This window comes from Muntiacus reevesi, chromosome 15 (assembly GCF_963930625.1).
Source record: "Muntiacus reevesi chromosome 15, mMunRee1.1, whole genome shotgun sequence".
Classification (NCBI taxonomy): domain Eukaryota; kingdom Metazoa; phylum Chordata; class Mammalia; order Artiodactyla; family Cervidae; genus Muntiacus; species Muntiacus reevesi.
In genome coordinates, this window is record NC_089263.1 from 22,627,325 (window position 1) to 22,653,663 (window position 26,339).

Sequence of the window (26,339 nt, forward strand, 5' to 3'; positions counted from 1 at the left end):
AGCTGTCCCACAGCTGCAGCCAATTATCACCATGGTGGAATGCAAGCTGGTGGTCAGACCTTCCCATTTTTAAAGTGAAGCAGGGAAAAAAAGGAACATTGGTATTTTAATGTTAAAATCTCTTGATTTTTTTAAAGGTTGACAATTTAAAACCCAAAGTTTCAAAACAACAACTCCACCCAGGCTGACACTTGGCTGGTCACACTGGAGGCTGACTTTGCAAAAGGATAGCAAACTTCAAATGTCTTTCTCTGCTGGCACAACCAATGCTTTGATGAAACTTTGACAAGTTAACATTGAACAGTTCTTTAGAAGGCCCTGGGTCTTCTCACAGGTAAATATATTCCTGGCAACTGGAGCTCTTGTCTTTCTTCCCTTTCCATTTTGAATGAGTTTCCCAAAAGGGATAGATGGGACAAAACCATCCAGTGAAACACCCCTTTCTGCATGCCTTAGGTATTTTCGGTTGTATCAGAAGAATTTCAGATTGTGTCACCTTGGAAATACATTGGCCACTGCATTTCATGTCCTCTGAGTGAAAGAAGATGCCCCCGATTTACCCAAGAGAGGGGACACAGAGCCCTGGTCACAGGAAAAAAGAGTTCTTGTGAGGGGACCTCCTGACAGGTGTCCAGACAAGTGCTCATGATGAGACATTACTGAGAAAAGAGGAAAGGAACAAAAGGGAGGGGCCTCTGTCTTCTCTGCTCTGCTTTGCAAGGAGAGCAACAGAGAGCTGTGGTTTAAGATATGGAGCATTTAACCACGGACCATTCTCACTGAACTCCATCAAGAGGTTTAAAACTGAACACAGCAACCAGAGACTACAAATTCAAAACAATCATTCCTCTATAAGAGTGAAGTTTGTTTCTTAACTATTGGGGTTGAGGAACAGAACCTTGAGAGAGTTGAATGATTTTTAAGAACTGACTGTCAAGGTGAAAATATTAATGACACATGCCTTGTATAAAAGCAGTCATTGACTGCCAACCAAACAAACATGTTCTTTTGCAAATTCAAGATATACTGGGCCCATGATGCATGACATTTTATGAAGAGACTCGTCCTACCTTGAAGATGAAATCAGCCATCAGAGGTCCTGGAATCTTAAAGGTTTGTCTCTCTGAGCCCTTCTGAAATTCCACTGTTGTGTTTTCTACAACAAAAACTCCAGGACTGTTAAAGCTGTGCTCTCCTTTGCTTCCTTGAAGTGTTTTTGATTCAATAACTAAAATTTAAAAATAAAGTTTTAATGAAAGTATCTTAAAAGCATTTCATTTCAAAAGATATTTTAGTATGTGTAATTGCATCTGATATCAACACATCAGTACATCCACTCAGTTTACAAACACTGATTCAAATTGGTGAAATAAATACATAAGCTTTTGGTGTGTGCGTGCTAAGTTGCTTCAGTAGTGTCCGACTCTGTGCGGCTCTATGGACTGTAGCCCACCAGGCTCCTCTGTCCATGGGATTCTCCAGGCAAGAATACTGAAGTGGGTTGCCATGCCCTTCTCCAGGGGATCTTTTTAGTTGCCTGTAAAAAGGAGCAAACAAGATTGCTAGCACCAGTAAGGTCTACTCAACTCTTTGGAGTCATAAGGGCAAGAAGAAAACTTCTCTCTATATTTTTTCATGATGTAGTTATTATTTAAAGGTATGTTACTAATTTTCTCACCCCTTCAGATCATAGGCTACTAAACTACAATAAAATCTGAATTTGCTTTAAGATTATTTTTTTATTTTGAAATAATTATAGATTCACAGGAAGTTGCAAAAGTAGTGAAGAGGTCCTGTATACCTTTCATTCAGCTTTACCCAATGGAATGGTTACATCTTATCCAATGATAATACCATATAAAAACTAGGAGATAGACATCAGTACAATGTGTGCCTATAGTCCTGGGCTATTTTGTCACATATCACCACAACCAAAACACAGAACTATGATATCACCACAAAGATCTCTCTCATGTGTCACCTCTTTAGTCACAGTGGCTTATTTTTTTTCAAAATTTATTTATTTTTTGCCTGTGTCACAAGGCATACAAGATCTTAGTTCCATGACCAGGGACGGAACCCATGCTCCCTGGAGTGGAAACACAGAATCTCAACCACTGGATCAACAAGGATGTACCTCATATTGGCTTTTAAATGAACACTAGTTCTTTACAATCTCTAACAGAACACTGCTGATGGTTTAACCAAAATAACACTCCTACTTTATTTAAATAATTTCTTTCTTTACTTTTCCTTTTTTTTCCCTTTGATTTTATAAATGTTTCCATACTTAGTAGAGCCGATTGACCTGCATTTCTGGCTCCAGCTCTACTCCTAACTCACTGCTTTGGCTTCTTATGGCCTATTTCTAAAATGAGGAGTCAGAGCAGACAATCTCCCAGATCCTTTTCTCTGAAACCTACACTTGACTCACTGGTATTCAGTGGTTCTTTAACCATCTCAAACAAAGGACACAACAGAACTACAACTCCATTCAAGCTAATAAAAAGCAACAAAATGATCTGCTTTTAAGAGGCTGCAATCCACATGCTGCTGTGCTTTGGCAGTTTTGTGGGTTTGTTTTTTTTTTTTTTTTTTTTTTTTTTTTTGCTGATTTCTCTCTGCCACTGGAACAGCTGCAGGAATTCAAGTGCCCTGGACAGACTGTGTAACAGGCATTAGGAGACATCCCTGATTATCCCTGACAGGCAGGCTGGGAACTTTTCTGGGAAAATTCAAAGACTGGACACAGGCTCCTTGATCTGCAGGAGTCATTAGCGGTCAAAGAATAATTCTGGCTACTCTCAGGCACACAAAACCCCAACCACTTTGGCCCTGATCTCTGTGACCACAGTAGATTTTTGGAAAGTGTGAGATTAAATTCATTTCCTAGTTCCAATGAAGATATAAAACTGAATGCTATAAAGTGAGTTGTCAGTAAAAATGAGATGGGAAACTAGAGATGATAAGAGGGCCCTACACTGGATGAATTAGACCTTGAAATTAAAGGAGGAAAAAAATCATGAGCATTCAGGTAATATCAAAAAAATGAAATGAAGTTGGGCAAAATCCAACGCTGCAAAGAAGAAGGCATACAAAACACCAAGTTTCTAGATGGAAATTGAGCCTGAAGTGACTTGACTAAATTCAAGTAGTGTCCAATGGATTCAGCGGCTGTGTTGGGGCAGTGATTGTTTTACCACTGAGCTGACCTTCTGCATCACAGCTTGCCAAGCTCCATCTGGTTGCAGAGTTATGGTGGTGGTGGCAAGGGGGGTGGGGGGGGTGGGGCGGGGAGGTCAGAATCTGGAAAGGTGATCTAGGGGGAAGGGAAGACCAACATTACATCTATCTTTTGAACCGTTTCTGTTCATTTGGTTTTCATTGTTTTTAATGTTTATTTAATTATCTACTTGGGATTCCCACGTGGTGCTGGTGGTAAAGAACCAGCCTGCCAATGCAGGAGATAAAAGAGACTTGGGTTCGATCTGATCCTTGGGTCAGGGAGATCCCCTAGAGGAGAGCACGGCAACCCACTCCAGTATTCTTGTCTGGAGAATCCAATAGACAGAGGAGCATAGGGTTACAGAGTGGACACGACTGAAGTGACTTAGCACACATGCATGCAAGTATCTACTGCATTTTCTGCCTCCCTATATTTTTTCATGACATTTTGTTGTTCTTTTGTTTTCATTTACTTTTAGGCCATGCCGTACAGCATATGGGACCTTAGTTCCCCAATCAGGGACTGAACCCATGGTCCCTGCATTGGTAATGCTGAGTCTTAACCACCAGACCACCAGGGAAGTCCCTGATGTTTTGGTTTTTGATTCTGAGTTCATCCTATTAACTTCAATGGTGTCCAAGATCTTTAGTGATGAAGATGTGATAATACAAGGTGCAAAACCAGTTTTCAAGTGCATATGAATTACCCAAACTACTCCTCTCCTACACTTCTCATAAAATATCTTTATTCCAATTATTTCAAAAGGTTTCCCACTCTCTGGGTCACAAACCCTGGCTGCATACACAGGAGGTCAAAAGCAGGTGCCCTGACCTCAACTGCGTAACTTGATTCAGAAATGAGTGGTCAATAAAACTAAGGGAAGTGCTCTGATGAAGCCACCTTTTGATGGTTTGTGGATCCCAACACTGCTGACACTTTGGATTAACAAGGTCACTATGATGAATTCACAGTGAAGCAAAAGCCAGTGTTGTTCTTCAGAAGTTGTCATTTTTATGGGGGTAAACTTGCTTCTCCTTAGTGCCTATGCGTCTTAAAAGTAGTTGGCAGAAAAGGGGTTTTTGTAAACCAACAATTCAGACAATGTATTGATTTATGGATATGTTTTTTAAGTTGTTGTTTTAAAATTATTTATTTATTTAAATTGGAGGATAATTACAATATTGTGATGGCTTTTGCCATTTATCAACATGAATCGGCCATAGGTAAATATGTGTCCCCCCATCCTGAATCACCCCGCCACCTCCTCCCCACCTCATCCCTCCAGGCTGTCCCAGAGTGCGCTGGGTGCCTTGCTTCCTGTATCAACCCACATTCGTCATCCATTCTATTATGGTACTGTACATGTTTCAGTGCTATTTTTTCAAATTAAGGTCCAACACTGGTGTATGTGCTGCAGGCTTACATTGTGATGTGAAATCCACAGCTGATGAGAACTGCACTCACAGCCCTTCAATCCTCAGAGCTCTCAAGGACCCTCTGTGTTTCTATAGTAGGACAGCTAGTGCTGGGTAAAGACCCCAGGAAATGTATAAACGCTCCCACCCTGCGAAAGGCAAAGGATAACAGCCTCTTTTCCTGCTGCCGCTGCTGCCTTCTTTCTCCTCTTCAGGCTTAAATGACTGGGGTTGCAGAGAAGAGTCAAGGAAGAGATCCTATGCATAGTCAAATAGATGAAAGAGAAATATCTTATGATATTGCTTACATGAAATCTTAAAGAAAGATAAAAACAACCTTTGGCATTTGTTAGCTGGCTTAACAAAGAAATATATTGGAAATCCCCTTATCCTCTGCTGCTTAATCTGAAGAATGAAGTTAGTGTTGTCGCAAGAATAAATAAAATTACATACCAGGAAGAAAAAAAAGAGGATCAGAAACCAAGATGCTCTTTTATCCCCAAATCTTCACAACTCAAGTCTACAATAGTTACCTTTACATATTTTGATCCATATTAGTTATTTTTAAAAGAAATGACTAGAAAGATGATGAATGCTCCTAACTGCTTCTAGCTGAAAGGCCTGCCCTGAGAAGTATCAGTCCAGGCTTCTTTTGAAAGAGACAGGGTCATGCTAATTATCCCAAGAGGTCTCAAATTCTCAGAAGGCCACAAAGTATTGTTAGGTAAGCATGTAATGAGCATTTAGCATGGCTGCCTTGGTTATAAATACATCAAACTTATGCTCCGAGTTGTATTTTATAGTGTATGCACACTTTACTCAGCATCCATTTCCTCTGATGAGTCATTATGCTCATCCTTATATTTATACATCTCTAGACAGTGAGTCCCCTAAATATAAACCTTCAAGTTGCAAACTTTCAGACATCAGAATGTGTGTTCGCATGTCCAATCAATAAGTTAGTTCACATGTCTGGCGTACATTGTCACATGTGTGCATCCTCTACAAGTGATCATGCTGTGTGCAAGTACAGTAGTACAGCATCTTCATTTCAAGCCCAGCATGTCCAGAAGCAAGCATAAAATAGCAGTGATGTAGCTGGTACAGTGTAGTCAATTGTGTTAGTTGGGTACCTAGGATAACTTTGCTGGACTTACAAAACACTCTTAGGCTGGAACTCATTTGTATGTAAGGAACTTACTGTATATGGTCATCAGACAGCATTTAGAGAACCAAAAAAAAAGAAAAAAACCCAATTCTTACAATCAATGATCGAGGTTTTCAGCTTATGGTATCTTGCCTTCTCCAGTTTATAGCCAGTCAACATATTTCATGTTGAAGTTTTGCTTCAATAAAACCCCTTTTGCAGTAACCCTCTTATTACTTCCATTTTTGAAATTTTAGGGAAATCTGGAGCTGTGTGCTTGATATAATACTGAGGTCAAGCTTGCAAAAGGACTGGATATTCAGCTCTAATCACCTCGAGGCAATATGCAAGATGGATATTCTGTAATTAAATTCCACAGCAAAGAGACTAACATTATGTTACTGAGTGTCCTCAGTTTTGAATGACGTAGCCTTTTGGAGGGTGGCACTTAATACAGATCTTAAAAAGAATGATTTATTACTGTAAAGTCAGCTTAATTTCAGGACTATATCTTTGGAATAAAATTAAGAAAACACTTGTACAAGTCAAGAAAATAAAGCCACATCTATATTAAGATGTTAAGAAATGCTAACTAATTCCTTTGTAAATGAAGCCAGTTCATTCTCTTCACTGGCAGAGAAAGGTAACTTTCAGAAATACTTCTGAGCCAGTTTTGAGAATGTTCAGAAGGAGAAATACTCCAACCAAGAGATCTTATCACCTTTGGAGAAATGGGAATATTTTTTAGCTCTTTTCTTGGAACAGTGCCAGTCTTGAGTATTAAAGTTATATTTAATATGCCAGAACAGGTATGTATGTAAATGAGTATTTTACCTCAAAGTATTCATCTTTACTAAACCTGTTTACTGCCTACTTATTCTGCTTTTTGAGCTTATTAAGCTCTCTTTAGAGCTGAATTTTAAAGAACTGTCTTTAGTATCATGAGAAAATCAGACTCAGTCATTGCATAATTTTTTTTCTAAAATATCTTTTTGATATGCTGTAAAATTCACATGCCATAAAATTCACTCATTTAAAATAAAGTTTTGTGGTTTCAGCATATTCACAGAATTGTGAAACCATCACCACAATCGAAGTTTAGAACATTTTTGTCACCACTCCTCCAAAGAAACCCCATACCCATTAACAATCCCCAGACCTGCCACCAACCCAACTCACCCTCTCCCTATGCAACTGCCAACCAACTTTCTGTCTCCTTAGATTTGCTTACACTGGACACTTTATATAAAGACAATCATATATTAATAATACATGGCCTTTTTGTGACTGACTTCTTTCACTTAGCACAATGTTTTCAAAGATCGTATCTATTGTAGCAGACTTCCCAGGTGGCGCTAGTTGTAAAGAACCTGCCTGCCAATGCAGGAAATATATGAGACTTGGGTTCCATTTTTAAGTAGGGAAGATGCTCTGGAGTAGGAAATGGTAGCCCACTCCAGTATTCTTGCCTGGAGAATCCCATGCACAGAAGAGCCTGGCGGGCTACAGTCCAAAGGGTCACAAAGACTCGGACATGACTGAGCACAGAGACATCTACTGTAGCACATGTCAGGGACTTCATTCTTTGTTATAGTCAAATACTCTACATATGCTACATTTTATTTAGCCATTCATCTGTTAATGGACATTTGGGCTGTTTTCACATCTTGACTATTATGAATTATACTGCTATGAATATTCAGTACTTCATAGTTTTGAACCAAAATGTTGTTTTACAAAGTGATCATTCAAATCATTCACAGAATTTGGATCTAAATGATTTTCACCTGTTTTCAAACATCAAGTTGGCATTTACAAAGATGAAGATTTATTCTCATTGAGTGTGGGCTGGGACTCCCCTGGTGGCCCAGTGGCTAAGACTCTGTGCTCCCAATGCAGGGGCCCGGGTTCCATCCCTGGTCAGGGAACTAGATCCCGTGTGACACAGCTAAAGATCCTACATGCCACAACTAAGACCTGGAATAGCCAAATAAAAAAATTTTAAAAAAGAAACAGCTCTGGTGGCCTTTAAGCCATTTTAACAAAAAGCCTTAAAAAATGCTTTGATGCATCATTCTAGAGAAAGCCTTGAGTGAACTGACCACTGTATGGTTGTAAACATTTTAATATTTTAAATAGATCAGTCACACTCTTTTAGTCATAATTCATACAAAAAAGTAGGGTTAAAAAAAGACTTTTCATAGAACTGCCATATGACCCAGCAATACCACTTCTGGGTATACACACTGAGGAAACTAGATCTGAAAGAGACACGTGCACCCCAATGTTCATCGCAGCACTGTGTATAGCCAGGACACGGAAGCAACCTAGATGCCCATCAGCAGACGAATGGATAAGGAAGCTGTGGTACATATACTCCATGGAATATTACTCAACTGTTAAAAAAATTCATTTTAATCAGTTCTAATGAGATGGATGAAACTGGAGCCCATTATACAGAGTGAAGTAAGCCAGAAAGATAAAGAACATTATAGCATACTAACACATATATATGGAATTTAGAAAGATGGTAATGATAACCCTATAAGCAAAACAGAAAAAGAGACACAGAAGTACAGAACAGACTTTTGAACTCTGAGAGAAGGTGAGGGTGGCAGAGGAGTCGGGTGGAGAGGGAGGTGGGAGGGGGGATTGGGATGGGGAATATGTGTAACTCTATGGCTGATTCATGTCAATGTATGACAAAACCCATTGAAATGCTGTGAAGTAATTAGCCTTCAACTAATAAAATTAAAAAAAAAAAAAAAAAAGAACAGCATGTATATTATCTATAGTGAAACAGATCACCAGCCCAGGTGGGATGCATGAGACAATTGCTCGGGCCTGGTGCACTGGGAAGACCCAGAGGAATCGGGTGGAGAGGGAGGTGGGAGGGGGGATCGGGATGGGGAATACGTGTAACTCTATGGCTGATTCATGTCAATGTATGACAAAACCCACTGAAATGTTGTGAAGTAATTAGCCTCCAACTAATAATTAAAAAAAAAAAAAAAAAAGACTTTCCAATAATGGCTCACTCTCACTGTCCTAAACCTATCCTCTTCCTTCCCTAATTTAGGCCATAATGTGCTACGGAATTTATTTTTTTTTTTAACTTTTAATCTATATCCTTGGTGACAAACGCATTTTGATATAAACATTCCTCAAAGGACATTGCTGGTTAGAATATCAGTACTGAATCAAAAGTATATAAACACATACACACACAAGCACATACACACTTGGAAGCTACAGAAAATGTACGACGCTTGTGACCCTGAGAAATTCTTACAACTTGAAAATCTAAGATGGTGGCTCAGGAGAAACAAAAAGGCAAAATATGCAACATTTTAATCCAGTGGACCTTGATTTGTGTGGCTTTAAAATAGCTATATTTATGACTACTTAGTGTTTTGTACTTTTTACAGAAAAATAGAGCTGAATACAGTGAGCTTCTTCAAGGCCAGGGACCCCAGTCTTGGCAGACACTCAACTTCCCCAGAAAAATACTAAGAAAGTCCTTCGCATGGACACAGGAAACCCTGAGATAGAAATATACAAACTTCGGTATTCCCAGTTTCTTTGGGTCCTAAGAGACCAGAAAGGGGTTCCCTCATAGCTCAGTTGGTAAATCATCTGCCTGCAATGCAGGAGACATGGGTTTGATTCCTGGGTTGGGAAGATCCCCTGGAGAAAGAAATGGCAACCCACTCCAGTATTCCTGCCTGGAGAATCCCATGGACAGAGGAGCCTGGTGGGCTACAGTCCATGGGGTTGCAAGAGTTGGATACAACTTAGCAACTAAACCACCACCGAGAGACCAGAAAAGCTAAGACAGAGGAGATTTCATGTGACTTTGACTAAAGAAACATACAATCCCAATCCTTTATTGTTTCAAACTCTTAAGATTCTGGGAAACCAGTGTTCACTTTCAGTGCCCCCGAGATCTAGGCTGTGATGTGCTGTCAGATCTAGGCTGTGATGTGCTGTCAACAGAGCTGGTACTTGTCAGTTGTATTCACTGATGCACCTCTGTGTTTTAAATTTTGTTTTGCTATTTTTTATCCCAAACTATTGAGCTCTCCAGAAGAGTCTTGAATCTAAGTTTACTCTCCACATAAAAAATAGCTCATTTCACATATAACTTGATTTCCTCTCCTGTCAGGGGATTAATCCCAAACTGGTATACTTCCCACTAGGACATGAGAACCAAAAAAATCAGGGTCATAGATCATTCCTTAGAGATATAGACTATTTCAGTGGGCATGCTCAGTTGTGTCTCAGTTATATAAATATATACATACATTTTCTTTACTAAATAAGCTTCAGAAAAGAAGAAAAATGTTAAGATTAAATCTTGCTTACAGAGATGTGCAGGTCCTTTCACTGTAATTCTCACACTTCGACTTCCCAAAGGAACAGCAATTACATTTTCTTCCCCTAGGAAAGAACATAAGACAAATGCAATAAAACTTCTGCACTAAAGGCCCATTGAAATAAGCAACTCAATCAAAACTAAGGGCATGTATAAAGTGTTCTTAATTGTATTTCATTTCCATCTTCAGTCAGGAAATCTTCAGAAAACAGCTATTGTGTCTCAGGCATATTAATATACTCACATAATATTATTTAAATATTGGGTTGGCCAAAACATTCATTTTTTCTGTAAGGTGGCTCTAGTAGTGCTTAGTTGTCTTTAACTTCATTAGAAACAATTTTGTTAGACTGCATTAAGACAGCAGTCAGTCATATCAGTGTGCATTAAAAAAAAAAAACTTATCAAAACTGGTGAATTTTTTGTGTAGCCATGTTAATAATAAAGATGGAAGAAAAAAAGCAACATTTTCAGCATATCATGCTTTATATATTTTATTATTTCAAGAAAGATAAAAACGCAATGGAGAAGCAAAAAAAATTTTTGTGCAGTGTATGGAGAAGGTGCTGTGATTAATTGAATGTGTCAAAAGTGGTTTGTGAAGTTTCCTGCTCGCATTTCTAGCTGGACAATGTTCCATGATATAGTAGATTAATCAAAGTTGATAGCAATCAAATCGAGTTATTGAAAACAATCTACATTATATCACACAGAGATAAACAACATATTCAAATATCCAAATCAAGTGTTGAAAATCATTTGCACCAGCTCGACTGTGTGGATCACAGTAAACTGTGGAAAATTCTGAAAGAGATGAGAATACCAGACCACCTGACCTGCCTCTTGAGAAACCTGTATGCAGGTCAGGAAGCAACAGTTAGAACTGGACATGGAACAACAGACTGGTTCCAAATAGGAAAAGGAGTATGTCAAGGTTGTATATTGTCACCCTGCTTATTTAACTTATATGCAGAGTACATCATGAGAAATGCTGGGCTGGAAGAAGCACAAGCTGGAATCAAGATTGCCAGGGGAAATATCAATAACCTCAGATATGCAGATGACACCACCCTTACGGCAGAGAGTGAAGAGGAACTAAAAAAGCCTCTTGACAGAGGAGCCAAGATGGCGGAGGAGTAGGACGGGGAGACCACTTTCTCTCCTAGAAATTCAATCAAAAGAATAACTGAACACAGAGCAAACTTCACAAAACAACTTCTGATCGCTAGCTGAGGTCACCAGGCGCCCAGAAAAGCAGCCCATTGTCTTCAAAAGGAAGTAGGACAAAATATAAAAGATAAAAAGTGAGACAAAAGAGCTAAGGACGGAGATCCGTCCCGGGAAGGGTCTTAATAGAGGACGTTCCCAGACACAGGGAAACCCTCGCACTGGCGGGCCTGGGGGAAGTGTTTGAATCTCAGAGGGCAACCTGACTGGGAGAGAAACAATAAATAAAACCCCCAGATTACGAGCCTAAAAGCAACTCCCAGCAGAAAAGTACCCCAGACGCCCGCATCCGCAACCAGCAAGTGGGGGCGGAAGGGAGAGGAGCGGGCGGCATTACTTGGGGCAGGGTCCGGGCCTGAGTGCCCTGAGGACAATCGGAGGGAGCTTTTGTGAGTTCCCAGCTTGAACTGTGGGAGAGCAAAAGAGAGAAAAAATTAACCGGCCCAAACACACTGCCGGCCATTCGCAGAACAAAGGGTCTGAGATTCTGGATGGTCGACATCCGCCGGGAGGGTCGCAGCGAGACACAGGGCACAGGCACCCGACCGGCGCGGGCGGGGACTGGGGCTGGGGACGCGGAGGGCAGAAGGCGCACGCACCGGACTGGCGCCGGTGGAATCTGAGACTGGGACCGCGGAAGGGAGTGGGCGAGCGCACCCGGGGAGAGTGCGACCGCCAAGCCCCTGGCTGCCTGAACCGCTCTGACGGGAAGGCACAAACAGCAGGCGCAGCTTTCTGTTCCGACCTTTCGCGGAACACCCGAGGGCTGGAACCGCGCGCAGCACGGGCGCACTCCATATAGAGCAGCCGAGCCTGAACAGCGCCAGCCCCTCCCCACAGCGCCAGCCCCTCCCCACAGCGCGACGGAACTAGCTACCTGAATAAGAGTCCACCTCCGCCCGCCTATGTCAGGGCGTAAATGAGGTCCTGAAGAGACCAGCAAACAGAAGCCAAATAAACAAAGGGAACCGCTTCAGAAGGAACTGGTGCAACAGATTAAAATCCCTGTAGGAAACACTGACCACACCACAAGGGGCCTGTAGATATCAAGAAGTGTAAGCTGGAACGAGGAGCTATCTGAAACTGAGCTGAACCCACACTGACCGCAACAGGTCCAGAGAAATTCCTAGATATATTTTTACTTTTTTTTTTTAAGTAAGAAAAAAAAATTATTTTATTTTATTTTTTCTTTTTTATTTTTTCTCTTTTATTTTCCTTTAAAATTCCCTATTACTCCCCCATTACTCCTTAACTTTCATTTTCATAAATTCTTACGATTTTTTTAGTTAGGGAAAATTTTTTTTTCCCTCTTTTTTTCTCTTCTTTTTTTTTCCCCCCTCTTCTCTTCTATTTTCTATTTTTCTTTTTCTCTTATTTCTTTTAAAGTCCTCTAGTACTCCTTTACTGCTCCTTAATTATTCATTTTCAATACACTATAACCTTACAAAGAAGAAAGGAAAAAAAAGAAGAGAAGCCTTATTTTTAAACTGAACCTCATATATATTTCTAAAATTTTTTGGGGGGGTGTTTTTGTTTTTGTTTTTAATATAGTATTTTTAAGAGTCTAACCTCTACTCTAGATTTTTAATTTTTGTTCTTCACTATATGATATAAACTGTGAACATTTAAGAATCCAATATTCAATTTCCATTTTTATTCAGGAGTGAGAGATTATTCTCTCCCAATCTTGACTCTCTGTTTTCTACCTCAGAACACCTCTATTTCCTCCTTTCCTCCTATTTCTGTTTTTGTTTTTAATATAGTATTTTTAAGAGTCTAACCTCTACTCTAGATTTTTAATTTCTGTTCTTCAGTATATGATATAAACTGTGAACATTTAAGAATCCAATATTCAGTTTCCATTTTTATTCAGGAGGAGAGATTATTCTCTCCCAATCTTGACTCTCTGTTTTCTACCTCAGAAGACCTCTATTTCCTCCTTGCCCCTTCTCTTCCCAATCCAATTCTGTGAATCTTTGTGGGTGTCTGGGCTATGGAGAACACTCTAGGAACAGACGACTGCATAGATCTGTCTCTCTCCTCTTGAGTCCCCCTTTTTCTCCTCCTGCTCATCTCTATTTCCCTCCTCCCTGTCCTCTTCTTCATGTAACTCTGTGAACCTCTCTGGGAGTCCCTAACGGGGGAGAATCTTTTCGCCATTAACCTAGAAGTTTTATTATCAGTGCTGTATAGTTGGAGAAGTCCTGAGACTACAGGAAGAATAAAACTGAAATCCAGAGGCAGGAGATTTAAGCCCAAAACCTGAGAAGACCAGAAAACTCCTGACTACATGGAACTTTTAAGTAATAAGAGACCGTCCAAAAGCCTCCATACCTACACTAAAACCAACCACCACCCAAGAGCCAACAAGTTTTAGAGCAAGACATACCACACAAATTCCCCAGCAACGCAGGAACATAGCCCTGAAAGTCAACATACAGACTGCCCAAAGTCACACCTAACACATAGACCCATCTCAAAACTCATTACTGGGCACTCCATTGCTCTTCAAAGAGAAGAAATCAAGTTCCACGCTCCAGAACACTGACACAAGCTTCCCTAACCAGGAAACCTTGACAAGCCAACCGTCCAACCCCACCCACTGGGTAAAAACTCCACAATAAAAAGGAACCACAGACCTCCAGAACACAGAAAGCCCATTCCAGACACAGCAATCTAAACAAGATGAAAAGGCAGAGAAATACCCAACAGGTAAAGGAACATGACAAGTGCCCACCAAGTCAAACAAAAGAGGAGGAGATAGGGAATCTATCTGAAAAAAAATTTAAAATAATGATAATAAAAATGATCCAAAATCTTGAAAACAAAATGGAGTTACAGATAAATAGCCTGGAGACAAAGATTGAAAAGATGCAAGAAATGTTTAATAAAGACCTAGAAGAAATAAAAGAGTCAATTAAAAATGAATAATGCAATGAATGAGATCAAAAACACTTTGGAGGGAACCAAGAGTAGAATAACGGAGACAGAAGATAGGATAAGTGAGGTAGAAGATAGAATGGTGGAAATAAATGAAGCAGATAGGAAAAAAAAAAGTATCAAAAGAAATGAGGACAACCTCAGGGACCTCTGGGACAATGTGAAACGCCCCAACATTCGAATCATAGGAGTCCCAGAAGAAGAAGACAAAAAGAAAGGCCATGAGAAAATACTCGAGGAGATAATAGGAGATAACTTCCCTAAAATGGGGAAGGAAATAGCCACCCAAGTCCAAGAAACCCAGAGAGTCCCAAACAGGATAAACCCAAGGCGAAACACTCCAAGACACATATTAATCAAATTAACAAAGATCAAACACAAAGAACAAATACTAAAAGTAGCAAGGGAGAAACAACAAATAACACACAAAGGGATTCCCATAAGGATAACAGCTGATCTATCAATAGAAACCCTCCAGGCCAGAAGGGAATGGCAGGACATAATGAAAGTAATGAAAGAGAATAATCTACAACCTAGATTACTGTACCCAGCAAAGATCTCATTCAGATATGAAGGAGAATTCAAAAGCTTTACAGACAAGCAAAAGCTGAGAGAATTCAGCACCACCAAACCAGCTCTTCAACAAATGCTAAAGGATCTTCTCTAGACAGGAAATGCAGAAAGGTTGTATAAACGTGAACCCAAAACAACAAAGTAAATGGCAACGGGACCACACATATCAATAATTACCTTAAATGTAAATGGGTTGAATGCCCCAACCAAAAGACAAAGATTGGCTGAATGGATACAAAAACAAGACCCCTATATATGCTGTCTACAAGAGACCCACCTCAAAACCAGAGACATATACAGACTAAAAGTGAAGGGCTGGAAAAAAATATTTCACGCAAATGGAGACCAAAAGAAAGCAGGAGTCGCAATACTCGTATCAGATAAAATAGACTTTCAAATAAAGGATGTGAAAAGAGACAAAGAAGGACACTACATAATGATCAAAGGATCAATCCAAGAAGAAGATATAATAATTATAAATATATATGCACCCAACATAGGAGCACCACAATATTTACAGCAAATGCTAATGAGTATGAAAGAGGAAATTAATAGTAACACAATAATAGTGGGAGACTTTAATACCCCACTCACAACTATGGATAGATCAACTAAACAGAAAATCAACAAGGAAACACAAACCTTAAATGATACAATGGACCAGCTAGACCTAATTGATATCTATAGGACATTTCACCCCAAAACAATCAATTTCACCTTTTTCACAAGTGCACACGGAACCTTCTCCAGAATAGATCACATCCTGGGCCATAAATCTCGTCTTGGAAAATTCAAAAAAACTGAAATCATTCCAGTCATCTTTTCTGACCACAGTGCACTAAGATTAGATCTCAATTACAGGAAAAAAATTGTTAAAAATTCAAACATATGGAGGCTAAATAACACGCTTCTGAATAACCAACAAATCATAGAAGAAATAAAAAAAGAAATCAAAATATGTATAGAAATGAATGAAAATGAAAACACAACAACCCAAAACCTATGGGACACTGTAAAAGCAGTGCTAAGGGGAAGGTTCATAGCATTACAGGCTTACATCAAGAAACAAGAAAAAAGCCAAATAAATAACCTAACTCTACACCTAAAGCAATTAGAGAAGGAAGAAATGAAGAACCGCAGGGTTATCAGAAGAAAAGAAATCTTAAAAATTAGGGCAGAAATAAATGCAAAAGAAACTAAAGAGACCATAGCAAAAATCAACAAAGCTAAAAGCTGGTTTTTTGAAAAAATAAACAAAATTGACAAACCATTAGCAAGACTCATTAAGAAACAAAGAGAGAAGAACCAAATTAACAAAATAAGAAATGAAAAGGGTGAGATCACAACAGACAACACTGAAATCCAAAGGATCATAAGAGACTACTACCAGCAGCTCTATGCCAATAAAATGGACAACTTGGATGAAATGGACAAATTCTTAGAAAAGTATAACTTTCCAAAACTGAACCAGGAAGAAATAGAAGATCTTAACAGACCCATCACAAGCACGGAAATCGAAACTGTAATCAAAAATCTTCCAGGAAACAAAAGCCCAGGACCAGATGGCTTCACAGCTGAATTCTCCCAAAAATTCAGAGAAGAGCTAACACCTATATTACTCAAACTCTTCCAGAAAATTGCAGAAGAAGGTAAACTTCCAAACTCATTCTATGAGGCCACCATCACCCTAATTCCAAAACCAGACAAAGATGCCACAAAAAAAGAAAACTACAGGCCAGTATCACTGATGAACATAGATGCAAAAATCCTTAACAAAATTCTAGCAAACAGAATCCAACAACATATTAAAAAAATCATACATCACGACCAAGTGGGCTTTATCCCAGGAATGCAAGGATTCTTTAACATCCACAAGTCAATCAGTGTAATACACCACATTAACAAATTGAAAGATAAAAACCATATGATTATCTCAATAGATGCAGAGAAAGCCTTTGACAAAATTCAACACTCATTTATGATTAAAACTTTCCAGAAAGCAGGAATAGAGGGAACATACCTCAACATAATAAAAGCTATATATGACAAACCCACAGCAAGCATCACCCTCAATGGTGAAAAATTGAAAGCATTTCCCCTGAAATCAGGAACAAGACAAGGGTGCCCACTCTCACCACTACTATTCAACATATTCTTGGAAGTTTTGGCCACAGCAATCAGAGCAGAAAAAGAAGTAAAAGGAATCCAGATAGGAAAAGAAGAAGTGAAACTCTCACTGTTTGCAGATGACATGATCCTCTACATAGAAAACCCTAAAGACTCTTCCAGAAAATTACTAGAGCTAATCAATGAATATAGTAAAGTTGCAGGATATAAAATTAACACAGAGAAATCCCTTGCATTCCTATATACTAACAATGAAAAAACAGAAAGAGAAATTAAGGAAACAATACCATTCGCCATTGCAACAAAAAGAATAAAATACTTAGGAGTATATCTACCTAAAGAAACAAAAGACCTGTACATAGAAAACTATAAAACACTGATGAAAGAAATCAAAGAGGACACAAACAGATGGAGAAACATACCGTGTTCATGGATTGGAAGAATCAATATTGTCAAAATGGCTATTCTACCCAAAGCAATCTATAGATTCAATGCAATCCCTATCAAGCTACCAACGGTATTTTTCACAGAACTAGAACAAATAATTTCACAATTTGTATGGAAATACAAAAAACCTCGAATAGCCAAAGTAATCTTGAGAAAGAAGAATGGAACTGGAGGAATCAACCTGCCTGACTTCAGACTCTACTACAAAGCCACAGTCATCAAGACAGTATGGTACTGGCACAAAGACAGAAATATAGATCAATGGAACAGAATAGAAAGCCCAGAGATAAATCCACGAACCTATGGACACCTTATCTTTGACAAAGGAGGCAAGGATATACAATGGAAAAAAGACAACCTCTTTAACAAGTGGTGCTGGGAAAACTGGTCAACCACTTGTAAAAGAATGAAACTAGAACACTTTCTAACACCATACACAAAAATAAACTCAAAATGGATTAAAGATCTAAATGTAAGACCAGAAACTATAAAACTCCTAGAGGAGAACATAGGCAAAACACTCTCCGACATAAATCTCAGCGGGGTCCTCTATGACCCACCTCCCAGAATATTGGAAATAAAAGCAAAACTAAACAAATGGGACCTAATGAAACTTAAAAGCTTCTGCACTACAAACGAAACTATAAGTAAGGTGAAAAGACAGCCCTCAGATTGGGAGAAAATAATAGCAAATGAAGAAACAGACAAAGGATTAATCTCAAAAATATACAAGCAACTCCTGAAGCTCAATTCCAGAAAAATAAATGACCCAATCAAAAAACAGGCCAAAGAACTAAACAGACATTTCTCCAAAGAAGACATACACATGGCTAACAAACACATGAAAAGATGCTCAACATCACTCATTATTAGAGAAATGCAAATCAAAACCACAGTGAGGTACCATTACACGCCAGTCAGGATGGCTGCTATCCAAAAGTCTACAAGCAATAAATGCTGGAGAGGGTGTGGAGAAAAGGGAACCCTCTTACACTGTTGGTGGGAATGCAAACTAGTACAGCCACTATGGAAAACAGTGTGGAGATTTCTTAAAAAACTGGAAATAGAACTGCCATATGACCCAGCAATACCACTTCTGGGCATACACACTGAGGAATCCAGATCTGAAAGAGACACGTGCACCCCAATGTTCATCGCAGCACTGTTTATAATAGCCAGGACATGGAAGCAACCTAGATGCCCATCAGCAGATGAATGGATAAGGAAGCTGTGGTACATATACACCATGGAATATTAATCAGCCGTTAAAAAGAATTCATTTGAATCAGTTCTAATGAGATGGATGAAACTGGAGCCCATTATACAGAGTGAAGTAAGCCAGAAAGATAAAGAACATTACAGTATACTAACATATATATACGGAATTTAGATAGATGGTGGCGATAACCCTATATGCAAAACAGAAAAAGAGACACAGACGTACAGAACAGACTTTTGAACTCTGGGGGAGAACGTGAGGGTGGGATGTTTTGAAAGAACAGCCTGTATATTATCTATGGTGAAACGGACCAACAGCCCAGGTGGGATGCATGAGTCAGGTGCTCGGGCCTGGTGCACTGGGAGGACCCTGAGGAGTCGGGTGGGGAGGGAGGTGGGAGGGGGGATCAGGATGGGGAATAGGTGTAACTATATGGCTGATTCATGTCAATGTATGACAAAACCCACTGAAATGTTGTGAAGTGATTGGCCTCCAACTAATAAAATAATATTTAAAAAAAAAAAAAAAAAGAGACACGTGCACCCCAATGTTCATCGCAGCACTGTGTATAATAGCCAGGACATGGAAGCAGCCTAGATGCCCATCAGCAGATGAATGGATAAGGAAGCTGTGGTACATATACACCATGGAATATTACTCAGCCGTTAAAAAGAATTCGTTTGAATCAGTTCTAATGAGATGGACAAAACTGGAGCCCATTATACAGAGTGAAGTAACTCAGAAAGATAAAGAACATTACAGCATACTAACACATATATATGGAATTTAGAAAGATGGTAATGATAACCCTATATGCAAAACAGAAAAAGAGACACAGAAGTACAGAACAGACTTTTGAACTCTGTGGGAGAAGGTGAGGGTGGGAGGTTTCAAAAGAACAGCATGTATATTATCTATGGTGAAACAGATCACTAACCCAGGTGAGATGCATGAGACCAGTGCTCAGGCCTGGTGCACTGGGAGGACCCAGAGGAGTCGGGTGGAGAGGGAGGTGGGAGGGGGAATCGGGATGGGGAATACGTGTAACTCTATGGCTGATTCGTGTCAATGTATGACAAAACCCACTGAAATGTTGTGAAGTAATTGGCCTCCAAGTAATAAAATAAAATTAAAAAAATAAAAAAATAAAAAGCCTCTTGATGGAAGTGAAAGAGGAGAGTGAAAAAGTTGGCTTAAAGCTTAACATTCATAAAACTAAGATCATGGCATCTGTTCCGATCACTTCATGGCAAATAGATGGGGAGACAGTGGAAGCAGTGTCAGATTTTATGTTTGGGGGCTCCAAAATCACTGCGGATGGTGAATGCAGCAATGAAATTAAAAGATGCTTACTCCTTGGAAGGAAAGTTATGACCAACCTAGATAGCATATTAAAAAGCAGAGACATTACTTTGCCAACAAAGGTCCGTCTGGTCAAGGCTATGGTTTTTCCAGTGGTCATGTATGGATGTGAGAGTTGGGCTGTGAAGATAGCTGAGCACCGAAAAATTGATGGTTTGAAGTGTGGTGTTGGAGAAGACTCTTGAGAGTCCCTTGGACTGCAAGGAGATCCAACCAGTCTGTCCTAAAGGAGATCAGTCCTGGGTGTTCATTGGAAGGACTGATGCTGAAGCTGAAACTCCAATACTCTGGCCACCTCATGTGAAGAGTTGACTCATTGGAAAGGACCCTGATGCTGGGAGGGATTGAGGGCAGGAGGAGAAGGGGACGACAGAGGATGAGATGGCTGGATGGCATAACCAACTCAATGGGCATGAGTTTGAATGAACTCTGGGAGTTGGTGATGGACAGGAAGGCCTGGCATGCTGCGATTCATGGGGTCACAAAGAGTCGGACACGACTAAGCAACTGAACTGAACTGAACTGAGTTATGTTAATCATTTTGATGTTTGGGTTCCACATAAGTTAAGCAAAAAGAATCTTCTTGACTCTGCATGTGATTCTCTTCTTAAATGTAACAAAAAGTCCCATTTTTAAAAACAAATTGTGACAGGCAATAAAAGGGGGATGCTGTACAATAATGTGGAACAGAAGAAATCATGGGGCAAGGGGAAAGGAACCATCAACAACACCAAGGGTCAATCTTCATCCAAAGAAGGTGATATGGGGTGATATGGTGGAATGGGATGGGAGTCCTCTATAATGAGCTTCTTTCAGAAAACCAAATGATTAATTCCAACAAGTAATACTCCCATTATACCAACTGAAGACAACACTCGATGAAAAGTGTCCTGAATTAGTCAAAGGAAACCCATAATCTTCCATCAGGATAATGTAAGATTGCATGTTTCTTTGATGACTAAGGCAAAAACTGTCACATCTTGGCTGGGAAGTTCTAACTCATCTGTCATATTCACCAGACACTGCTGCTTCCGATATCCCTTCAATTTGGTCTTTACAATATTCGCTTCAGGGAAAAATTTTCAATTCCCTGGAAGATTGTAAAAAGCACCTAGAACAGTTCTCTGCTTAAAAAGATTAAAAGTTTTGAAAAGATGGGATTATGAAGTTGCCTGAAAAATGGAAGAAGGTAGTGGAACAAAATGGTGAACACATTATTCAATAAACTTCCTGGTGAAAATGAGAAATGTCTTTTACTTTAAAAAAAAAAACTGAAGGAATTCTTTGGCCAATTTATTTTTTAAAAGTATTAAAGAAAAAGTTAAATAAATGCACTGAGCAACTTGAGTGAGTCCACAACTAGGGCCCTAAGGTCATACTCATTCATTTAAGGCTGCTTGTGCCCTACAAAGGCAAAGGTGAGTAACTGTAAAAAAGACAATACAACTCACAAAGACTAATATACTTCCTACATGGTTCTCCACCAAAAATTTTTGATAATACCTGGCCAAGATAATTATTGAATGGAAATCCTGCCCCCTGTAGATTCTTTTTTCATGCTGTTACACATCCTGAAATTAATTTTCATGACCACATAATAATCCCAGGGTAAATGAAATTCTATCCCCCAGTCTCCTATTTGACCATCAAGTCTATGACTAAATGATATTAGTACATCATCAACAATATGAATTACTTCAAGCAGATGTTGTGTTTTGTTTGTTTAACTTACAACGAAGAATTTTTGATAGCCTCTGGGTGAAGTTGTTGAATCAAAGGATGTCACTATGTTTATTGACTTGTTTATAAGTTTTATTAAATAAAAATACTTATTTACTATTAAAATTAGAAAATTCAAAAAGCATTCCAGACAAAATAAAGCTATTTCCAATCCAACTGCCCAGAGATCATCACTTCTAGCACTGTGATAAATATCCTTTCCTTATTTCATATTTGTTTGTTTTTGACACACATACATGTAAAAAAAATGAACACTATTTAAATGCTCACTATTTTGGGAGGAGTTAGATAAACAGTGATATGCCCAGGCTAAGGATCTTTCCAACCCAGGAATTGAGCCTGTGTCTCTTGCATCTCCTGCATTGACAGGTGAATTCTTTACCACTAGCATCACCTAGCAAGCCCTGAAGGAATACTCTACAACAGATAAAAGTAACAATAGGAGGCTGCATTACTTGATGTGTAAAGACTGCTAAATGACTGATGAAAAAAGCAAGTTAATATATGTTTTTACCCAGTGTTAGATAAGTATAATCCTTTGTTTTCCTGGTAGTTGGATCACTTGTGAATGTATCCTCAAGCAGCATATTGCTTAATTTTGCTTGTTTGGGACCTTGGTTAAAATAGAAAGAAACTACATACATATGTGTATATTCTTATGTGATTTGCTTTTCTTTGAACAATGCTGTTTATTTGAAATCAAGTCATGTTGAATGAGCCTAATTGTCCTTCATTCACTTTCACAACTGTACACAACATAATAGTTAAATTAAACATCTTTGAATCTCCTTTTCCAGGAAAAAAAAAAGAAAAGAAAAAAACAAGTTAAAAAATAATTATATGGCCTAGTATTTCTTGAATATGATGTCAAAACCATAGGTAACAGATGAAAAACATAAACTGGACTCCATCAAAATTAAACTTTTCCACGTCAAGGGGTACTATCAATAGAATGAAAAGGCAAGACATGTAGTGGGAGAAAATATCTGTAAATTATGTACCAAATAAGGGGTTAATATTCAGAAGAGATACAGTTTCTACAACCCAACAACGACAACAAAAATCACCCCAATTCAAAAAGTGGGCAAAGGACTTGAATACACATTTTTCCAAAGAGGATATACAAATGTCAACAAACACAAAGAAATAGGCTCAATATCACTAATCAGTTCAGTTCAGTTCAGTTATTCAGTCGTGTCTGTCTCTTTGCGACACCATGGACTGCAGCGACAGGCCTCCCTGTCCATAACCAACTCCCGGAGTTTACTCAAACTCATCTCCATTGAGTCATTGATGCTATCCAACCATCTCATCCTCTGTCGTCCCCTTCTTCTCCCACCATCAATCTTTCCTAGCATCAGGGTCTTTTCAAATGAGTCAGTTCTTCACATCAGGTGGCCAAAGTATTGGAGTTTCAGCTTCAACATGAGTCCTTCCAATGAACACTCAGGACTGATCTCCTTTAAGATGGACTGGTTGGATCTCCTTGCAGTCCAAGGGACTCTCAAGAGTCTTCTCCAACACCACAGTTCAAAAGCATCAATTTTTCAGCACTCAGCTTTCTTCACAGTCCAACTCTCACATCCATACATGACCACTGGAAAAACCATAGCCTTGACCAGATGGACCTTTGTTGGCAAAGTAATGTCTCTGCTTTTTAATATGCTATCTAGGTTGGTCATAACTTTCCTTCCAAGGAGCAAGCGTCTTTTAATTTCATGGCTGCAATCACCATCTGCAGTCATTTTGGAGCCCCCCAAAATAAAGTCTGACACTGTTTCCATTGTTTCCCCATCTATTTGCCATGAAGTGATCGGAACAGATGCCATGATCTTAGTTTTATGAATGTTAAGCTTTAAGCCAACTTTTTCACTCTCCTCTTTCACTTTCATCAAGAGGCTTTTTAGTTCCTCTTCACTAATCATTAGGAAAATGCAAATCAAACCCACAAAGAGATATCACTTCACACTCATTAGGATGGCCATTATTAAGAAAAAACAGACAAGCAAAATAACAAGTGTTGTTCAGGATGTGAAGATACTAGAACCCTTGTGAACAGCTGATGGAAATATAAAATAATTTTTCAATCACTATGGAAAACAGTTACTCAAAACACTAAATATAGAGTTACAACATGATTCGGCAATTCCACTTCCGGGTACACCCCAAAGAACTGAAATCAGCGACTCATACAGATATTTGCACATGCACATATACAGCAGCATTATTTCAGCCAAAGATGAACTCAACCTAAGTGTCCATTCACTGATGAGTGGAAAGCTATCACGTGGTAAATATATACAATGGGATATTTTTCAGCCTTAAAAAGTAAGGCAATTCTAGGACTTCTCTGGTGGTCCAGAGGTTAAGAATCTGCCTTACAATGCAGGGGACTCAGATTCAGTCCCTGGTAGAGGAACTAAAATCCCACATGCCTCAAGTCAACTAAGTCAGCACACTGCAACTACTGAGTCCATGTGCTCTAGGGTTGGTGCGCTACAACAAGAGATACCCCCATACCACATACTGCAACTAGAGAAATCCCGCATGCTCCAACAAAGGTCTGGGGTGACCAAAATGAAAAAAAAATTTTTTTAAGTATTTTTTTAGAAAGACAATTCTGACACATGCTATGACACATAGATAAACCACAAAGATACTAGGCTAAGTGAAATATGCCAGTCACAAAAGGATATGTATGATTCCATTTATATGAGGTATTTTAAGTTCATAGAGACAAAAAAGTAGGATGGCTTTTGCCAGGGGATGGGGTAAGACATATTATCACAATCTATCTCTAGAACTTTCCTCATTTCGCAAAACTGAAAGTCTGAGCCCACTAAATAATAACTCTCCATTCGCTCTCACCAAACCATTGACAGTGGTTTCCTCCCAGGAAAGAAAAGAATTCTGGGAGTGCCTGAATGGAAACATAGTTCTATATTTTTTGAGTTCTCTAGAATAAAAATGCACCAATGAGTTACTTTTAAAATACAATTTTTAAAAAAGCTAAAAACATTACTTACTGAGGAAGAAAGAAAATAAAGGACCAGGGCCAAAATGTTTTTGCTGGATGAGTTTTGCGAAACCTTAAGCAAACAAGCAAGTTGCAGATAATAGGAAAATGAAAGCTTCCCAGTTAGTGAATACCAGCTAAAATGACTGATACCCAAACCAAACACATAGATCACATAAATAAATATGTGAACTAAATCTTAATTATCACTATGGATGTAAAAATAATAAACACAACAAAGCAAATAAATTTCAGAACTCTATCCTAAGGATCACACATCATGACTAAATACAGTATATTATAAAAATGAATGATTCAACATCAGAAAAAGTATTAATATAATTAGTTATATTAACAAATCAAGTGAGTTAAGTATTATGAACATTTTAATGAATATAAAAAGGCATCTGACAAAATTCAGCATGCATTACAATAAGATTCCTTTTAAAACCAAGGACAGAAAGAAACACCCTCAGTTTAATAAAGAATCAGAAGCCATGAGCAGATATAATGGTGAAATATTAGAATTATTTTCACCATGGTTAGGAACACAACAAAAATTATCATCATTTTCCCTCACACTCATCTTTGTCAGTGTAAGTAGAAAATAAGTTATAGGAATATATATTGGAAATAAAAAAATTAAAAACCTTAGTTGTAGATAATATAACTACTTAAAATTCAAGAAGAAAAAAATTACTAGAGACCAATATTCCTAATGAATATAGATGCAACAAGTCTCAGTAAAATACTGGCAAACCAACTTCAGCAGCACTTTAAAATGATCGTACACCATGATCAAGTGGACTTTACTCCTGGGATGTAAGGAGATGGGACAGTTCATCAAATATGAATCAATCAATATAATACATCATGTTAATAGAATAAAAGAAAAATCCTATTATCATCTCAATAGATACAGAAAAATCATTTGACAAAATTCAATAATGATAAGAACTCAACAAATTAGGCAGAGAAAGAACATATCTCAAAATAACAAAGGGCAAATATGACATACCCACAGCCAACATCATACATAATGTGCTTTTTATGCTTTGTTCTGTATTTTCCAATTTTATATAATAAAAAAATGTATTTTTTCTTACAATGTTATTTTTTTAGGAAATTTTCCAGTGGCTTCAGATTTTATGATGACATCTCCAATAATAGAGTGACAAGGATCTCCAAATGGAGTCAGAAGAATAACAATTCTTAATAAGCTGAGGCTGGCCAAAATCCAAAGGACAATAACCAAAAACCTGTATACTTCATTGTGTCATTATTTAAGGTGGAAGAGTCAATAATATTTTGTTGATGAATACACAATACAGACAATTTAACTTTTTATTTGCTAACTTCCGTGAGAAATACTTCTATTTTAAAATGATAAAAATAAGGAAATCATAAAATAAGCTTTAAGTAGGTCCACAAATACATGGTCTTCATTTTTCTTTCTTCTATACTTTCAAAGTTCTCTGCAATGAAAAGGGCTTGGAAGCAAAGATTTCCCATTGACAGTAAGTAC

The 26,339-nt window shown here is 38.5% G+C and overlaps 1 protein-coding gene across 3 annotated transcripts in view; it reads right to left on the reverse strand.

Annotated features, from left to right (window-relative positions):
• The window catches only part of ADAMTSL3 (ADAMTS like 3), a 361,288-nt gene that overhangs the window by 157,412 nt on the left and 177,537 nt on the right, over nucleotides 1-26,339 (reverse strand). For all 3 annotated transcript variants that reach the window (XM_065906671.1, XM_065906673.1, XM_065906672.1), the window contains exons 8-9: nucleotides 10,154-10,228; nucleotides 1,071-1,228 (exon numbers count right to left, since the gene is read on the reverse strand). In XM_065906671.1, the coding sequence (XP_065762743.1) occupies nucleotides 1,071-1,228; nucleotides 10,154-10,228 (233 nt within the window). The remainder of the gene's footprint in view (nucleotides 1-1,070; nucleotides 1,229-10,153; nucleotides 10,229-26,339) is intronic.